At 38.8% G+C, this 19,696-nt stretch overlaps 1 protein-coding gene across 2 annotated transcripts in view; it reads left to right on the forward strand.

Moving 5' to 3' along the window:
• Positions 1 to 223: 223 nt before the first annotated feature.
• Positions 224 to 19,696, forward strand: part of tpst1 (tyrosylprotein sulfotransferase 1) — a 59,679-nt gene continuing 40,206 nt past the window's right edge. For both annotated transcript variants that reach the window (XM_052106886.1, XM_052106885.1), the window contains exons 1-2: positions 224 to 378; positions 12,473 to 13,508. In XM_052106886.1, the coding sequence (XP_051962846.1) occupies positions 12,676 to 13,508 (833 nt within the window). In that variant the 5' untranslated portion in view covers positions 224 to 378; positions 12,473 to 12,675. The remainder of the gene's footprint in view (positions 379 to 12,472; positions 13,509 to 19,696) is intronic.

Below are 19,696 nucleotides of genomic sequence, written 5' to 3' on the forward strand. Positions count from 1 at the left end.
CTAACAATAGACCGATTTACAGGTTATGTTCACACCAGATATTCCCACTGAATGACTTATAATAAACGTATTTTAAATTGGTTTAGTACAATGAAAGAATTGTCTAATGTTGACGTTCCTCGCACAACAAACGACCGAAAATGATGTCTTGTTTGCTGTAGTTACTCATCGAAAATCAAACTCGGTTGCGAGCATTTGGCAACCCGGTGAGGGTGACGCGCCGTTGATGTGATACAGTTATTATAAACGGAGCGTCGAGACGTCCGGAGTGTCGCATTTTAAAGCGGTGAATGGAACAGCTTAAGCGAATAGTGCTCGGCTACGACGAGTTTTTGTGTAATCTATTAATCGTCAATTGTGACGGATCGAACACACCAGGTACGTTCCTTTACTCTTCATAATCCAAAAGTGTTGCAGCGTTACGATGTATATACATTATTATCGAAATCCATGAGAACCGCAACTCGTTCTGCTCTCCCTCTGCGAGGAACAAAATATTTCTTACGGGTTTAGCTCGCCTTAAGTTATGAAATGTTTGGAAAAGGTTGTCTTGTTTGTATGTTTGGACGGGGCAAAAAATGATGCAGAATTGGCACGTGCCAGCGTTTGAATGCAACTGTGTCGGACGACAAATGAGCTTTCAGTGACAGTCATATGCTGTGCCGTTATCAGATACTGTATGTGTGCATAACAAAGGGATATGTAAGTATTAAGTATGATCACTTCTATATGTGTCATTATTTCTGGTTCTGTAAGTATGAATAACGTTTTAGCAGAGCACCGAAATGTTTTTTTTTTAGATAGATAGAGTAGAAAGTCTATACATTTATTCTTAGTATATTAAGTAAACACTAAACAGCATTAACATTTCCTTGTTAAGTAATTTGTGGTTTGTGCATTATGAATTATGAGTAGGATCATAATACCTTTTCCCAGTTTGCAGTTTAAATAACAGATCTGTTTGATGGATGATCCTTTGTGATTATGCTTTGCTGTAACACTAACTTCTCTAGTGGTTTCATGAGACCCAAACGTAACACTTGCGTATTGATCTGTCCTGGAATTTTATGCAATCACAACTGAAAAATGGACTTTCAACATGTGTGGAAACCCAAAGACCTTCCTCTGGTGATGTGTCTGTTTAAGAGGCTAGATGAAGAGGCTCAACACATTCCCCATCTACGATAATGTTTCTTGTTTTTAATCCTTATTATCTTTCATGGTACCTTGTACGAAAACTCTGGATTTTCCCATTAGTTGAAGCAGTACTGACGAGCCACTAGAAGGCAGTGGGGATTGATATGTATCGCTCATATGTACTCAGCCTGTGCTATCTACTGAATGTAAACTATGCAGAAAGTACTCTTGAGGTTTTGTACTCTGGAGCAGATTGACTGCCACTTCTGATCTGTTTTTCAGTATTAGCACTGCGACAGTGCACTACATGCATCTTAAACAAAACACTCTAGTGCATTTGAATGTTAGATTAGATACTATGGTTGTCAAGTTGACAATGTCATAGACCAATTTGAGCTACACAATTTGGTCAGTATTGCATGAAAATTAATTCAACAACCTAAAAGCCGGTAGAAATGTATAATATTGCTGTCAGAATGTGGATGTACTAACATGAAGTAATGTGATCTTTAAATGCTTTCTGCAGAATGGCTTGAGGTTGGAGGTCACGAGAAATAAGACCATCACAGATTAGTGAGTGGCATAATGCACTTCAGTTTGTGGCCTATGGTAATATGGAGTCTCGACTGTAATGAGAGAAGAATCCTAGCCTCCGTTTCAGACTTGATTGAAGAATCAGGTTTAGACAATAGCTGACAGATGATGACTATATTGTAGGGAAACACCTCTGACATGACTAGGCCTGTATTGAGTGGCCAACTGATACTTAAATCATTGTTTGATCAAACTATGAACAAGTAAGGCCATAGGTAAAAAGTGGATGGAAGTGCATGATTGTTAAGAAAGGAATGAGATTTGACCCGAGAGCTCCTTTTTTGTCTTTTGTGATTGCTCAGAAATGCCATGAGCACTCTACTGTCAAATTCAGCGATGTATGGTTCTGCTCACAGAGAGCTTCCTACATCGAATATTTCCATTCTCTCCTTGTCCTTTAAGCAGAAAGCCGTCATGTCTGAAATGAAAAGGATCCTGCTCACTTTGTCTATTGCTCATTCAAGCACAGCTGGATTTCATTTTCAGATGTATATCTTTACTCAAGTGTTTGTTGGAGTTCTCTGGATGTATCAGTATTGTACTGTATAAAAAGATTACTGGGCTTGATATCTTTACATATCTTGATATTTTTACTGGACTATTAGACTTTCTTTTTCTGTGTCACCATAGTCTTTACTCCGTTTCTTGTGATACTTAAGGAACCCAAATAGAGTTTTCTATATCTAATTGATATGCCCAATCTTCATTTTAAAACTGAAGTGTGTAACCTTTTCTATGTTCAACTAGGGTTCCAGCTTAATATGTAACCACTAATAAAAAAAAAAGCACATTCGTAGATTTATTTGCCTGGCACAGCAACATTCAACATCTGCATGCTCTAATTGAGCCACAGTGGATTTATGCATAGTCAAGCTATGGCCTTTATCTATTTTATTTAGTATACATGACACAATGTGTAATCAAATATTTGAATGAAGTATGTAAAATTTGGCATGTTATATAGGCTTTCGCTTGTCACCTGAGCATGCATGCGCACGCACAACGCCAAGTCCAATATAGTGCAGCAGTCTGGTTCTGGAAGTAAAAATCCCATAATTTTTTTCCATATAGACATTGATTTTCAATTATAAATTCTAAACTTTTAAAGACAGACCTACTTAGAGCTCCGAGGTTGTTCATCAATGGTATATGCCTGGTATATGTTTAATACCAGCAGGTTATAACAGCAGAGAAAGATCCACTAATCAGAGAACTGGGGCCAACCGAGCCTGCAAAACATGCCTTGAAGCCACCACCCACTCCCATGACACTGTGAATGACATAATCGAGTCAATGTCTCTTCACCCTTAAACTTCTTTTTGTACATATCAGAACATTTTGCAATAAATGTGAAATAAATTGTTTCTATACTTATAATCAACAACCTAAAATCATAATCATTTTGATATTCCCAATGTTTTAAATTCGACTACGTCATTCGCAGTGAATCGTGGGATTGTAGTCCCTGTCCTCGTAAAAGACAGTAAGGACAGTGTTGTACCTTTTGTCTTTTTGTCAGGTTTTCAAATACTTTTTTGCTTCATATTAAAGTTTGTGATGTTGTGATTCACCTCGGAGCTGGTTGGTTTAGTTTATGCTTACAAATCTTTTATGAAGGATTTTATTAAAAGTCTATGGGAAATATGAATCAGCAAAATACATCCGGAACCCAGATGGCAGGAAAAGTGGTGGGCATTGTGGCACTCAATTGTGTGCGATGCATGCTGGGCGAAGCAGAACAACAATTGCATTATAGTTTGACTTTGCAAAAAAGGTTTCAGTCATATTAAAGCATTTGCATGACATTTTAAAAATACAAATTCTTGTTTAAGACACTCAAATGAAATTGAACTTTCATAATGCATGTATTATAAATGTACTGATTGGCTTAACCAATGGCATTATTTTTTTGTGCGGGACTATCGGGGGTGTTTGAAAACCGTTTATTTGCAATTCCTTTTGTGAAGCTAAAAGAATTACACACTTCAGTTTAAAGAGAAAATAAAATTTTTATTTCATTAAATACTTTTTATAGTCTATTTTATGGATATACTACTAATGTCGCTTCACCAAGTGTTGAAATGGTCTAATTTTCGGTCTTCCCAGTGAACCTGTGGTATCTTTTGTATTTAGGGCCCGAACACAGAGGTGCGAGGAGCCTATTGTATCTGCTCCGTTTATTATTATTCTGTATTCATTTTTCCAAAGTGAATCGCATTTTTGAGGGCCTAAACCTGCTTAAAAAGTCACGAAAATTTGGACATCGTGAGCCTCGTGCTACGTTTCACCTACATGTACGAAACTTGGTACACGTGTGTATCATGCTAAGACCTACAAATACGTCTCTTGGACCAATGCCCTAAACTCAACAGGAAGTTAGCCATTTTTATTTATCCCTCCAATTTTTGCTCAGTATTTGTCATTTCCAGGCCTCATACTTTACCAAAATCCTGCTAGAGATTTCATCGGATCGACATCATATTCAGTCAGTCTAATCTGAAGGCCTTGGCGATGCTAAATTGTGAAGCTTTTGAGTTTTAACTGCACGGTTCGGCGGTCTGACAATGTTCGAATTTCGCCATGAAATAAGTTGAAGTTGTTATAACTCATACATACAATGTCCAATGTGCACCAAACGTCACATGTTTGATAATAGTCCCAGCCTGAACACATCTTTGTGCCAACATTTAGTTATAATCATAGTGCCACCTACTGACAACAGCTAATTCCAGGCCTTGTACTTTAACAAATTCCTCCCAGAGATTTAATCAGATTAACATTGTATTCAGTCAGTCCAATGGCCTTGGTGATGTTAAATTAAGAAGCTTTTGAGTTTTCATTAAAGGGTGTGTCTGTGGCGGCCTGACAAATTTAAACATGCTCGAAAGATCAAGAACTTTTCACACACCTCAAAAGTGGCGAAAATGTTCATCTGATACAGGTTTTAGAATTAAGTGTTGCAAAATGGCTCTATAGCGCCACCTAAAAAAATTTCAACGAAGCAGCCCTCGCGGCACATTTCACCTACACATAAGAAAATTTGTAAGCTTATGTAACATGTACAACATGTACAAAAAAAGTATCTTGGAGCCATATCCTAAACGCAACAGGAAGTCAGACTTCCTTCAATTTTTCTCTTCAATTTTGCTAAATTTTTGCCATTTCCAGGCCTCGTACTTTAACAAACTCCTCCTAGAGATTAAATTAGATCAACATCATATTCTGTCAGTCTAATCTAAAGGCCTTTGCAATGCTAAATTGCTTTTGAGTTTTCTTTGAACGGCATGTCTGTGGCGGCCTGGCGTATTTTGATATTTCGAAAAAAAAGTTGTTGTAACTCCAAACATACAATGTCCAATCTCCCCAAACTTCACATGTTTGATAACAGTCCAGGCCTGAATACACCTACATGCCAATATTAAGTTATAGTCATAGCGCCACCTACTGGCAGCAGGAAGTGACATGTTTTAATGTATAGTTATAACGTATGTTGTGAAGTAATAAGTGTCTTACCTCAAGAAAAATGAACTTTCCAGTCAGACACAGCTGAAGTAGGCCTACTAAACTGCCTGAGAAAAACGCGTTGTCTTGTTTAAATATCTTCTGTGATATAAGATTTTGTCAGGCTATATGTCAGTATCATTATTCTGATGTTATTTCCGTATCTTTTGATAAAATGTGTTGTGAAATAAAAAGCCTTTACCTTCTTAACTCTCCTGTCCTCTCAGAATTACATACAAATACATGACCTGAAGAATTAAATACATTATTACATAAAAATTGCTACAAAATTGTAATGTTTTTCCCCTGGCACAGCAGCCCCAACTTACACCAGGGTGCGATGGCCCGTTCATCGCTGCTTGCGGCTTTAATTCTAAATTGGCCCTCAAGCATTATTGCATAGGATTATGTGAAATAAATTTCCTCTGTACAACACATTTCCTGGTGTAGCTGGAGTAAGATGAATGCTGCACAATGAAGTGCAGATCACGTTTTTCAGCATTCATATGACTGGAGGTTTATCCCTTGTTTCTCTGACTTAAGATCCAAACATTTTTCCAAAAGCGAATGAAATGATGTCATCATGAGATGAGATTTTTATGTTAAATATTGGTAAAATGTAAAGTTTTTCAAATGATGAGTTAGATTAAAAGTGTTTTGATACACAACACAGTGTTTGAATAAGTGCAAAAAATAAGTGTTTATAAAGTCATAATCAGCCGTTGTAGTCGTGATTTGTGTAAAAGTGTTGCTGTAGCATCTCTAGTGTTAATTTCACCAGGAATATAGCGAAATGTGGAATGCAGCATGTAAAAGTCAGTCTGCAAAAATGTAGTTATAGTAAATTTCATTCTAACATGTTATTTCATATAAGTAATTGCACTGAATTAAATGAATTTGCTAGTTTTGATTACATTTTTGACATCCAGAGTAATTTAATTCCTTCTCTTTATGCTATCATGAGCTGGCTTTGATGTGTAGACTATTTTGTTGATTTATAAAAGGATCAAACTAGTCATATGCAATCTAGTTATCCAGACTGAGTCATTGTTATTTTCTGTCCCAGAACCCCCTTTTTTTCATTGTAAATGTGTAGAACAGGGCCAGATTGGACACTGGCTCTGTGACCCTCTCCCTCAACCATAGCTTTGTTAAAGAAGAGTGAGACCCCTTTCATAGTCAAAGAAGCACTTCTCAAGCCCTTCTCATTATTAAGTGTTTCTGTGGTATTGTTTCAGCACCGGCCTTTGGAGGGTTCCCAAACAGATCAATGTCAAACCCAGTGGAGGATATCTGTAACAGAAGTGAGGAAGCTCTATTAATTTAATCCCAACACCTTCTTGATTTCACTTTCACAAATGTGAAACGTGACACCAAACATTGCTTAACCACAGTAGTAAATCAGTCAAAAGGCTGGTCCTCTGTGGTGTGAAGTGATTTATATGTAGAGGATCCTGCATGTCTTTTAAATCAGTGCACTCTCACTTTAATACTAAGTGGAAGCATCTTAGTATTCCATGCGTTCCATTTGTTCAATGTTTTTTAATGGTCAGTGATGTAGCCTTCTCATAATGTTTAGGCTACTCTAAACTCTACAGCTACCCACTCAGCTTATGTGCTATCCACAACTGAGATCTGTCTCTTCTGCATGGAATAAATTAGATTGGGTCTCTAACGTATGAACATTTATGATTGAGCTAACACAAGGCAAATAGGAAAGAGGATGAAATCATGAATCATCCATTGACACGTTTCATTGAAGATGCTCCTGAACAACATTGCCTCTTCCGGTGCGGTAGGGGTGTTTTAATCATTTCTACGATCAAATCAAATCAAATCAAATCAAATCAAATCACTTTATTGTCACACTACCATGTACACAAGTGCAACAGTAGGTGAAATTCTTGTGTGCAGTTCCGAGCAACATAGCAGTCATGACAGTGACGAGACATATACCAATTACAATAAACAACATACTTACACAAAACAATTTACATATCAAATGTACACATACTTACACAAAACAATTTACAAATCAGATGTACACATACTTACACAACACAATAATTATATACAATGCAGAATATAGAACAGAATATACAATACAATACAATAAGTGGGAGTATATGAAATATATATGTGTATATATATATATATAGCAGTTGTATTGAGGAGAATATGTTGACAGTCCAGTGTGAGATTATAGATTAATAAAGTGCAGTGCTAATTATTGATCCTGATAGATCAAGAGTTCAACAGTCTGATTGCTTGGGGAAAAAGCTATCATGTAGTCGGCTGGTGCGGGTCCTGATGCTGCGATACCGCCTGCCTGATGGTAGCAGTGAGAACAGCCCATGACTTGGGTGACTGGAGTCTCTGATGATCCTCCGAAGCTTTTTTCACACACCGCCTGGTGTATATGTCCTGGAGGGAGGGAAGCTCACCTCCGATGATGTTCCTGGCAGTTCGCGACCACCCTTTGCAGGGCTTTGCAGTTGTACGCGGTGCTATTGCCGCACTCAGGCGTGATGCAGCCAGTCAGGATGCTCTCTACAGTGCTGGTGTAGAACCGCAGTGAGGATGTGGTGGTTCATTCCAAACTTCCTCAGCCGCTCTCAGGAAGAAGAGGCGCTGGTGAGCCTTCTTCACAACGGCCTCAGTGTGGACGGATCCATGTGAGTTCCTCAGTAATGTGGACACCGAGGAACTTGAAGCTGCTGACTCTCTCCACCGGTGCTCCATTGATGGTGATGGGGCTGTGTTCTCCGCCTTTCTTCCTGAAGTCCACAACAAGCTCCTTGGTTTTACTGACGCTGAGGGAGAGGTTGTGCTCCTGACACCAGCGTGTCAGAGTGTGCACCTCCTCTCTGTAGGCTCTTTCATCATTGTCAGTGATCAGACCTACCACCGCCGTGATCGCCAGCAAACTTAATGATGGCATTGGAGCTATGTGTTGCCACACAGTCATGTGTGTACAGGGAATACAGGAGTGGGCTGAGAACACAGCTCTGCGGGCTCCAGTGTTGAGGGTCAGTGATGAGGAGGTGTTGCTGCCCATTCTAACCACCTGACGTCTGCCTGACAGGAAATCCAGGATCCAGCTGCACAGCGAGCTGTTTAAGCCCAGAGCCCGGAGTTTCTCATCAAGCTTGAGGGCACTATGGTGTTGAATGCTGAGCTGTAGTCTACAAACAGCATTCTCACATATGTGTTCCTTTTTCCAGGTGGGAGAGAGCAGTGTGTATTGTAGATGCAATGGCATCATCAGTGGAGCGGTTGTTGCGTAGGCAAACTGCAATGGGTCCAAAGAGGGGGCAGAACAGAGCAGATGTGATCTCTGATTAACCTCTCGAAGCATTTGCTGATGATGGGGGTCAGAGCAACAGGACGCCAGTCATTTAAGCATGTGATTATAGCTTGCTTCGGTACAGGCACAATGGTTGATGTTTTGAAGCATGTGGGGACTACAGACAGGGAGAGGGACAGATTGAAAATGTCCGTAAAAACACCAGCCAGTTGATTCGCGCGACGCTTCTGATGACGCTGCCCGAATGCCGCCTGGACTCGCGGCTTTACGGATGTTCACCCGCCGGAATGATCGGGTTACATCCACAACAGAGACGGAGAGTGAATCAACCTCTGTAGCGCCAGCAGCGAGTGCTCTCTCCGCGAGGGCGGTGTTACTGTCCTCAAAACGAGCATAAAATGTATTAAGTTCGTCCGGAGAGATGCAGCGTGTTCATGGCGGAGACTTTATTCCGCTTTGTAGTCCGTGATTGTGTTAATTCCCTGCCACATACTTCTAGAGTCAGTGGTGTTGAACTGGCCTTCAAGCTTGTGCCTGTACTGGCGCTTAGCTGCACTGATAGTGTTACGGAGGGCATAACTGGCTTGTTTACGCCCTCCGTGTTAGGAGAATTAAAGCCGAGGTCCGCGCAGTGAGTGCCGCGCTAACATCGCCAGTAACCCATGGTTTCTGGTTGGGGTATATCCGGATAGTTTTGGTCGGAACAACGCCCTCTACGCGACTTCCTGATGAAACACGCTACGCTGTCAGCGTAAACCTCGATGTCGCCATCAGAGGCGGACCGAACATCTCCCAGTCCGCTGCGGATCAAAAACAGTCTTGTAGCGCAGAGTCTGATTGGTCCGACCAGCACTGGATCGTTCTGAGGGTGGGTGCTTCCTGTTTCAGTTTCTGCCTGTAAGCGGGCAGAAGCAGAACGGAAGAATGGTCCGATTTGCCAAATGGGGGCCGATGCATCACGATGCTGACGTGGACGATTCTGCATTGATGCAGTAATAGACCATAATCGATTTTAGCCTACTGACGTTTCTCTGATGTATTTAGTCACATACGCGCTTGTCACGCTAGTGTAAATTGGCGGAGGGAGGCAAAACACAAAAGCGAGTTATGAAAAATGCACCCACTATTTTAAAAGCCTGGGCATATTTCGGCTTTTATGAACAAACTGGTAAGCACAAACTGGATAAGACACACGCTGTGTGTAAAGCCTGTCACACACACAAATAAAACATTTAGGGAATACCACTAATTTAAGAAACCACGTTAGCCGTTTTCACCCTGAGATGCTATCGCTAGTATGACTGAGTATCACTCTGCCTAACGTCATTTGTTTTTCATAAAGTGCATTTTAGCATGAAACTTGAACACTGTATTTTGTGCAGTCAGCACACAGGAATGGAACTATCTGTTTTATAATGGAAACCATAGCCCTAGTGATCAATATTTGTTCCCTTCAGCCTCAGTACTATTTTCAATGCCATATGAATGTGGTTGGGTGACTGTCTGTATGCAAAAATGCCTGCGGGTTAGTATTTAGGTCTATATAGAGGATTCTCTTCATGTAGGTTGCAGGGTAATGCAAAATCAGTTTCTAAGAATTTCTTGACAGGATTGAATAATGACGATCATAAATAATCTCCTTTATCTGGACATACATGAAGAGCTGTGTCAATTAAGGGTCACTTTACCAGCTTGAACTTCCTAGAATAGAAGAATCCCAGTGGTGTCATGCTCAGGTGTCTTAAACGTTATTGACCGGACTCCCAGGTTGGTCATTGTGGTTACTAGCCTAGTTTGGATTGGTTGAGAGGGGGTTCAATGCCTGTGTCTGCAGACTACTCTGATGGAAATGGCTTAAGGCTCAATTGGGAGCTACGGATGATCTAATGAATACTATGGCTAACCTTGTGTTTAAAATGTCTTTGATCATTCATAGGAATGAGCCCATTTGTGTTCAAGTATTTGACAGTTATAATATAATTTTATATTGGCAGCAAAAGAGATAGAGGTAATGATAAAACATGTTTTACAGCTGCATTTTTTTAGTCAAATTCTTCAAAACTCCGGTATATATTTTACTTGGGGGGAAAAAGTGCATGGAAACAGAACTTGGAAAAAAACGTGTCTTGGGTTTCCATTGCAATGCCAAGATGTTCATAATGCAAGCATCACTATTTCTATTCTTCATAACAAACCCTAAGTATTAAATTTTTGTGCATTACTCCTTTCACCATTTGTGCTACGGACATGAACAATACCTCAAATTGTATGGCTTTGGAGATGTTTTGCTTTTGTAAGCAATTCATCTTGTGGTCAATAAAACAAGTGAAGAAATAACCCCATAGGCTTTCATTGAAGGAGGTACCTGAGCCATATCGAAGGACCAGAATATCATAGAGACTTCAGGGGTGGGCTCTTTTGACTTGGGGTAGTTAGGAACCGCCCAAAACAACCTACAGAATTTTTATGGCTGTGGAAATATATGGGAATTTTAACATTTGTGATTTCCAGTCATGAAAATTTATTAAATCTTAGATCATGTCATGACAATTTCCATTTCTAATTTTCCTCTAAAATGATCTAATCAGCTAAAATTTGCTCTTGTGTAGAGTAAAACTTTCTTGCACACCATGATTTTTTATTTGTGGGCGAATCGTTCTTTTGAATCGGTGAATGTGTCAAAGATTCACAAATCTGTCTGAATAATTCATTAGTTAATTGGTCTGAATCAAAATGCTTTTTAAAAAAATCAGCAATCCCAAATGACTTGAGAGGTCATGGGGAAAAAAGGGTGGGAACCTCAAACCTAGGAACCACCCAGAACATCTTCGCAACTGCATAGCAAAATACCTAAAATCACTCTGAACACCATAGCAGTATTCTTGGAACCACCCTTAACACCTGAGCATTGTGGCAGCCACCATTTACATTTGCTTCAGAAAGTGAAAAATGTAGTTTACATAATGATCTCTGCAGGGATTCTCTATTTAAGCACAGTGCTGACACAGGCCAATATGTGCTATACTGATCTGTACTGTGGTCCAGGGAATAGCACAGGGAAAACCTTGTAACAAACCCAACACGCTAAAGCCAAAACAGTGTGGTCACGTTTTATGCGCACTGGTTGTTGTGTCGAGTTGGCCACCCACTCCTTAAGATTGTGTACCGCGCTGTGCAAATTAAAGACTGCTAGGTCATAAATCTTGCTGGTAAAGAGGAGTTTTCTGTACAAAGAGAGTGGGAGGAAACATGAGTCAAACTCAAGATATGTGACCAGATTGGTCTCTTATTTTCACACTCGTATTTCTTTTGTTAGTCCTTCTCTCTAAAATCCAATTGTGCTTATCGTCCAATATGTTGAAGTCTGATAATTTTTTGTCCTTCCTGGCATTTAAAAAAAAATGTCTAAAGCTTTTTTCAGTTACATTTCATTTGAGACTTTTTTGGTTCAACAGGGCAGGTAATATTTTTCATATACCTTTTTAATGTCAACATGCATCAGTTAATTTTACTTTCATAATCTGACTTATTCCTAAAAATTTGAAAAACATTTTGATGGGATATTATTGGATTGTAAAAAGTGGACGATTGTAAAAAGTGGACGTTATATGCTAGAATGGAGACAAGTGGGTGAAGCAAAGAGTGATTGGTGATGTCAAAATGTCGAAAAGGTACTACATTTTTATTAAGGCTTATGAAGGCATTGCTCAATAGCCATTATTTGGTATAGAGTACCCCAATAAACTGTGAGTGATAAGAACAGGAATGTATTAAGTTAATGGGGTAATTTTTGGTTTCATTTTGACGTAAATCATGTTGACTCAGTGAGTGTGTTGTTCTTTGATCAATAATTTAATGAGATGAGCTTTTAGAGATTGTTTAATTATATGATGTTGAGTGGATGATGAAGTTCTGTTCTGTTGTGTGTTTTAGGCCTGATGGAGCCAGGTACTCAACGAGAACTGCATACAGCAGATCCCAACCTCCGCTTGCTCCGTCAAGGCCAGTCCTGAGTATCGGGTGTTCAACTCAACCCGCAACTCACCCAACATTACTCCACCCTCCCCTTTTCTACTCCTTCTACCCATCTCAGCCCACCCCTGGCTCTTCTACCAGCCCTCCCGCTCGCTCCCGAGATGATTGGCAAGCTGAAGCAGAATTTACTAGTGGCCTGCTTGGTCATCAGCTCCATCACAGTCTTCTACCTGGGGAGGCACGCTATGGAGTGCCACCACCGGATTGAGGAGCGCAGCCAGCCACTGGTCAGCAGCTTGCGCACCACCCTTCACACGGGCCAGAACCTCAGCAACCCCTTCATCTACAATAAAGACATGCCTCTTGTATTTATTGGTGGTGTTCCTCGCAGTGGTACCACTCTAATGCGGGCCATGCTGGATGCTCACCCTGAAGTACGTTGTGGGGAAGAGACCCGTGTCATTCCTCGCATTCTGGCTATGAAGCAGATGTGGAGTCGCTCTGGGCGGGAGAAGATGCGTCTAGATGAAGCCGGAGTAACGGACGAGGTCTTGGACTCAGCAATGCAGGCTTTCTTGTTGGAGATCATTGTAAAGCACGGGGAGCCAGCAGCCTACCTGTGCAATAAAGACCCTTTTGCCCTTAAATCCCTCACCTACCTTGCTAAGATTTTCCCCCATGCTAAGTTCATCCTTATGATCCGTGACGGCAGGGCCTCCGTCCACTCCATGATCTCCCGCAAAGTCACAATCGCCGGGTTTGACTTGAGCAGCTACCGGGATTGCCTAACAAAGTGGAACCGGGCCATAGAGACAATGTATACACAGTGCCTAGAGGCAGCGGACAAGTGCCTTCCTGTGCACTATGAACAGCTTGTCCTACACCCAGAAAAGTGGATGAGGACACTTCTAAAATTTCTCAACATTCCTTGGAACGAGGCAGTTCTGCATCACGAGGATCTCATTGGAAAAGTAGGAGGCGTTTCACTCTCCAAGTAAGTAGCTTTCACCTTGAGTTATATGTCTACAGTTTAGGGTCCGGAATGCTCCAAGAGTGAAAGATTGCTATTCAGTGCTGGTATGTCATCAGGAGCAGAGACTTAATTATTCTTTGATTTAAAGGTAAAGTGTGTAATTTCTATGCCACTAGCAGCACCATACTGATTTGCAAAAATAATGATTGTTTCCTGAAAACTCCCACCATTTGCCATTGGTCGAACAAAGAGATAGGCCCGCCTCAAATTCAGGATGTGATGCTCAAGCAAACAGAACAATGTTTTGATAGCACACAATTTTCAGGGAACTCAACCTACAAATGCCTTTATCAGGGTGCACACTGTATCATTTTTATTCTATAATATGTTGTTGCTTGTAAGACTGAATTATGTGATGACATCTTTGGAAAAAGCCATGGCACACTGTATGACTTTATATCAGACTGTACTATACACACCGTAGCCAAAAGTTTGGTCCCAATCATCCCGATTGACAGTGATTATTGTGTGTTGTATCTCATCTGGCCATCATAAGAGCAGTAACACTGCACAACTGTGACACATTATTTCAGACACTGAGGCATTTATTGCATTTGTATCAATGACAGACGAATCTGCCCTACATCAAGAGAAATATTTACAATCCCAGAAATTCATATCGGCATGCAAAAGCTTGACCAAAATCTTATAATGTGAACCAGAAACTTGTAGTTGTCTATCCACATTATGCTAGGAAAAGAAAAAAGTATTTTAAAATAAAAAAAAATATTACACACAATAGGTTTAGGCAAAAAACTGTAACTGTTTTCTTTTAGACACCAAAGCAAAACTCAAAACATTTCCAACATGAAAATCCTGGGTTTAGGAGCCACCTGGGTCATTTAAGCTCTGTTCACTTGTCTTATCTAGTTAATGTCAACAGCCAAATTTGTCACACACATGCGATGTTCAAAAAACTAATGTACTTTACTATGTACTGCACAGTAAACTGTGTGGCCTATTATTCTTTTAAAATGTTTAAAAAAAGCAATATGGAATTATTACAATTTTTCAAACAGTAGTACGCTACGTTGTTTAATTCAGCGATAGTAGTCAAGCTTTCATCTTTGAAATAAAATTATGATTTTGCATTTTCTATCAAATGTTGGCAGTTAGAGCCATGAAGATATTAAAAATCAAATTAACATTTCATCCTGTGTATTGGTCACACTGGAAATGGTAGATCAAATTGATCATATTGCATTGAGGATTGCGGTATTCTGCTTGTATGCTCTACATGTAGTAAGCCAACCAAGTATTCAATGCCTAAATTCACAGTATACTTGCTATGTACTACAAAAATTTTACAAGTAGCATGGTATTCTGAAAATAGCCACAGTTTTCGTGTCCTTACACATCCCTTTTACCACAGCTAAGTGTACTTATGAACTTTTATGTACATGTACATGTGCAGATGTGTGTGGGTGTTTCTCACTCTGTCAGTCTATAACTGTATAAGTGTTAAAATTCTCACTGTCCAGTGATGTGTTCCTTCCAGTTCTGGCAGATAACAACTTGATAATCCCTGGAGTGCAGTTGTGTTTACAAGATCGGTTTTACCACAATGTGTTGTATTTCATTATACTAAAAAGCCATGTTACAGTCTAATGATTGCTTTACTCAATGTGCACTGAATAGACCAAACGAAGGGTGGAAGTTAACTGGCAGCATTCCTTCTGCTATAAAACATGTTGTTACAAGTTGGAACCTGAGTGATGCTTTTTTTTTTTCCAAAAGGAAAAATAGACGTGTAATATCCAAAGATGTCCACATGAGCTCATATTTTCTTGGATTATTACATTTAGGGCTCCTTTTCTCTTTTGTTAGTGCAACCCTGTTTTGTCAAGCATTTCCCACCCTTAATTTGTTTCTGCACTTTAGGGAGCTACTACATGTTCAAGATCAGCAAGGGCAGTGGCTATTGCAATCATGGAGTCAAGAAATATCACAACAATGTTGTATGGCAGCACATTAGATATTCTGACGCATGGCCTACAGAAGTCATTGAAGTCTCCAAAACTCAAAGGGGTCACACTCCATTGGCAAATTAAATGGCTCCTCCATGTTCCCTTAATATATATGGCTTCTGTCTGGTTGCCATTTTTAGAATTGAACACATTTTTAATTAAAAGCTTATGCTCTGAGAGAGGCCAAACTTTTTTTATTTTTCTTTGTCTTGGATCCTGTCGTATATCTCCTGTTTCTCCTTTTCCTTCTCAAAGCATTTCTGGTCTGTCTTTCATCTTTTTAAATGTGTGTTATCTTTGTGCATGCATACTTGCTCTGACCTTCCACTGCCTTGTATTCTCTCCCTTCATTTCAGTACCTTTTACTTCCTTTTATATTAGGGCGATATAGCAATCTTTTTAAGCCCTCTAAAAATATTTGATATACTCTCAGTATTTTTATCCTGTAATTGCTCTAAATTGACTTAAAGGGGGACCTATTATGCAAAATTCACTTTTACATGGTGTTTGTACATAAATGTGAGTCAGCAGAGTGTGTATACAACCACCTTACAATGTTAAAAGTCCACCCACTCCTCTTTCTTATTTTTCTATTCATCAAAAACATTGTGTCAAATGAATGGTTTTCGTTTATGCTCCTATAGTGACGTCACATTAGAGCAGGCCTCGCCCACGACTGGTGACAGACTCCACCCTATTATTATAGATCCTCCCCTGAGTGATCCTCACACAGTGTGCCATTTTTTTCAGCACTGGAGCAGATACAGTGAGAAGAATAATGTCTCAGCTGCATAAGCATCATAAGTGTTCTATTGTTGGCTGTAAACGTGAACATAAGAGTCTTCACGTACTCCCGGCATCAGAGCCATTGAAGACGCAGTGGACAAGTTTTGTTTTTGAAGGAAATGTGCCCCAAAACATACAAAAATGTGTGTAAGTTTGTGCAAATCATTTTACACTTGACTGCTTTGTGAATGAGTGCCAATATAAAGCAGGATTTTCAAAAAATTTGATTCTCAAGCATGGATCAGTACCAACTGTTCATGTTCCAGCTTTATATCCTGAAGATGTAAGTATCACACTTTATATTTTGTGAATGTTTGCAAATCACCTTTCCGAATGTGCTTGTTAGCTGATTCCACGGCTAATGCAACTAAAGTTACCATTGTCTCTGAATGTATTCATGGAGACCAGAGCTATGTCATTATTTTTTTATTTTAACGCTTACTGTAAGTTACCATTGTCTCTGATTCTATTCACAGAGACCAGATAGACATATATATATTCATAAATATATGGCTGAACTCCGGTATTTATGCTGTCAGTCATATTGTTTCTGATTTGTTGTTGCTGTGGTATCCCAAGCATGAGCTGTAAAGGCACAGCTCTCTTCTGGAAAGGGGCAGGGAGCAGCAGCTCATTTGCATTTAAGAAGACACACCCAAAATCAGAGTGTTTTTGATTCCACCCCCCCCAAACTTCACAGACATTCTGGGGACACCTGAGACGTATGCTACAGCTTGTAAAAAGGGGCATAATAGGTCTCCTTTAATGGTGATTTCAAAATGTAAAATTGGATTGAAAATGTTTAATGCAAAAATTAAAACACAGTAGGGCTAAGACACAAAATTTTAATTTTTCTCTGAAATATGACCAAATTTCAAATTAGATTCTAATTTTAATGACATTATTTCAGGTAGGGGAAAACATTTGTGTAACAAATCAATATAAACCAATCAGCACCGTGTTAGAGTGATTGTTTATTGCAAAGAACATATCTGGCTGTTATAATGAGTCAGAAGATTTAGTCAGTTAAATTTCTCAAAAATTTAGTAAAAAAGAAATGCTTCAAAGATGGTTCTGTGTTAAATTAGTGTTGCACAGTAGCCTATAGGAGTACTATATGGTGTGCCATAGTACTCCTAGCATTCATGATACCAACAGTACCACAGTGTTTTCTCATTTAAAACAGTAGTATGTATATACCTAATGCTTATGCAGCGAGATGCTGATAAGAGAGCATAGCAAAGTCTAAGACACAACCGGCAAAGACTTCCACCACTGGGAGCCATTCACTCCAAACACGTCCGTCTTGTCCTATGTAAGCATGCGGCGCTAGGCTAGACGGACATCTTTGACTTGTGTCGTCTCATAGTTTTTTCAGCATCTCTTGCAGTAACAATGCATTATTTAGATGCTGTTTGAATTTAAACGGAAATGTAAAAACACATCTCAAGACACCCGCCTTTTTGTTTTATTCATTGCGCTATGACTGTTTTAGCCCAAGAATGTAAGTCATCATCAGTGCTTGGAACAAATCCAAAATTTGAAAGCTAATTTTTATCTCAAGTTTGAATATTCTAATTTTGAATTTTAATTAACAGCCTTAGAACAGTAAAAATCTTCTCAAAAGTAAAAGGCTTTTTAAAATCTGTTTTTCACTAAATTAACACAATGTAATGTAACGTAATTAGCTATTTTTATGGATCATTCGTAATTGATTGCAATATTTACCTACATGCATCATTACTAACATGTTTTTAAGCAAATAAAATTCTGCGCAAAGACTTCCGTGGACATTTTGGTGTGATAACACAAGCAGGTTCATGAACCAGTGTGGTAAATTATTTATCATTTGATTTACAGAAATGAATCAAACTTATTAAATATATATCTGCAATTTTACTACTGAGGTTTAAATCAAAGGCGCTACTAAAGTACTGTTTTCCCAGCATGCACTGTGGCATGAAGAAATTACTTTTTTTTTTTTTACTATTTACTGGTTTATTTTGACATTGTTTTTGTTTTAGTCCAAGTTACTTGTATTTTAATGTTCAGCTTTTACTTTTTTACATAAAAGTATGTTTGTTAACAATTGTTACCATTGTTACGTTATGTATGCCAAGAGCTGATTTCTGTGTGTCTTGATAACAACTTGAGTTATGCTGTAAGTTCATCAAAAACATCAAACACTCAATTTGATATAATTTTGCTGAAATGTCCTTTACTGTTTTTGCTTTTATTTTATTTTTTTATGTGTAATGCATCACTATTGCCACATATAGTGACAAGGTAGGATCAGATATTCATTCTGACCTTAGATTTTGTCTTCCAAGTAGCACAGTGCAACAACTTGTCTTTTACTTAAACTTAAATTGACTGGCTGGAAGAATATAATATAATAATAAAGGAGGTCAAAGGTGCCAGCTCAAGAGAACACTAATCACCAAAATGGTGACTTCAAACAAAACACAACTATTGTTAACAAAACAACAACACTAATTAAACTAAGACTTCTATTAAGTCAGAATAAAAACTTTTGTATGTTTTTTACAATTTTTGTAGACCCAATGCATTGCCAAAGCATATATACTTATTCAAGCACAAAGAATAAAGGGTATTTCACCATTATAACCCACAATGCAGTGCTATACTTTTATTTTAATGTGTACAGGTTGTTGGATTTATTTTAATTTATTCTAGAAATTCATTGTTCAATCATGGCAAAATGATACATTTAATATGTACATTGCTTCAAAGGTAAATTTTTTTTTTTAATTTTTTTTATTTGACTTCTCATTATGCAGACAAGTGAAGGCTGATGTGAGATGATAAAGAACAGAAGTGTTGGTCAGAAATATCATGAACACTAACCGTGTGCCACAAACTAACATTTCAAAATGTCACTATAGCTTTCACCAAGACGATATCATGATTTTAAATGTTAATTTTCCCCTAATGCCTTGCATGGAACAGCTATTTACCATAAAACTAGTCACTTCACAGTGAGCCTGCTCTTGATCTCCCAGAGTGCAACATATTTACAGCAAACTACTGTATTTAAGAATCACAGCTGATTGCTGTAGGAATTTGGCCGTACATTTACATCAGTTTTTTTTTTTACAGTGTACAAATGGCTTAATTGTAGTCTTTTCTTTTTCATATTAAGCTAAGATAGGAGAAAGTTCAACCACCAATAAAGTTACACACTTCAGCTTTAAACAACATGAATTTAAGGACTCGTAGGATGAAAGTATTAATATTTGAACAGGTACTTTTGTTGTTGTATTATGAACCAAATACATGAAGACATTAGGTCTGAATCTATTTTCCATGTGTTCAGCTGGGAGTGCTTTGACCATTTTAAAAGTCCTATCAGTAATGTAGCATGTTATTGCTGGC

Source organism: Xyrauchen texanus, chromosome 36 (genome assembly GCF_025860055.1).
Source record: "Xyrauchen texanus isolate HMW12.3.18 chromosome 36, RBS_HiC_50CHRs, whole genome shotgun sequence".
In the NCBI taxonomy this organism is placed as follows: domain Eukaryota; kingdom Metazoa; phylum Chordata; class Actinopteri; order Cypriniformes; family Catostomidae; genus Xyrauchen; species Xyrauchen texanus.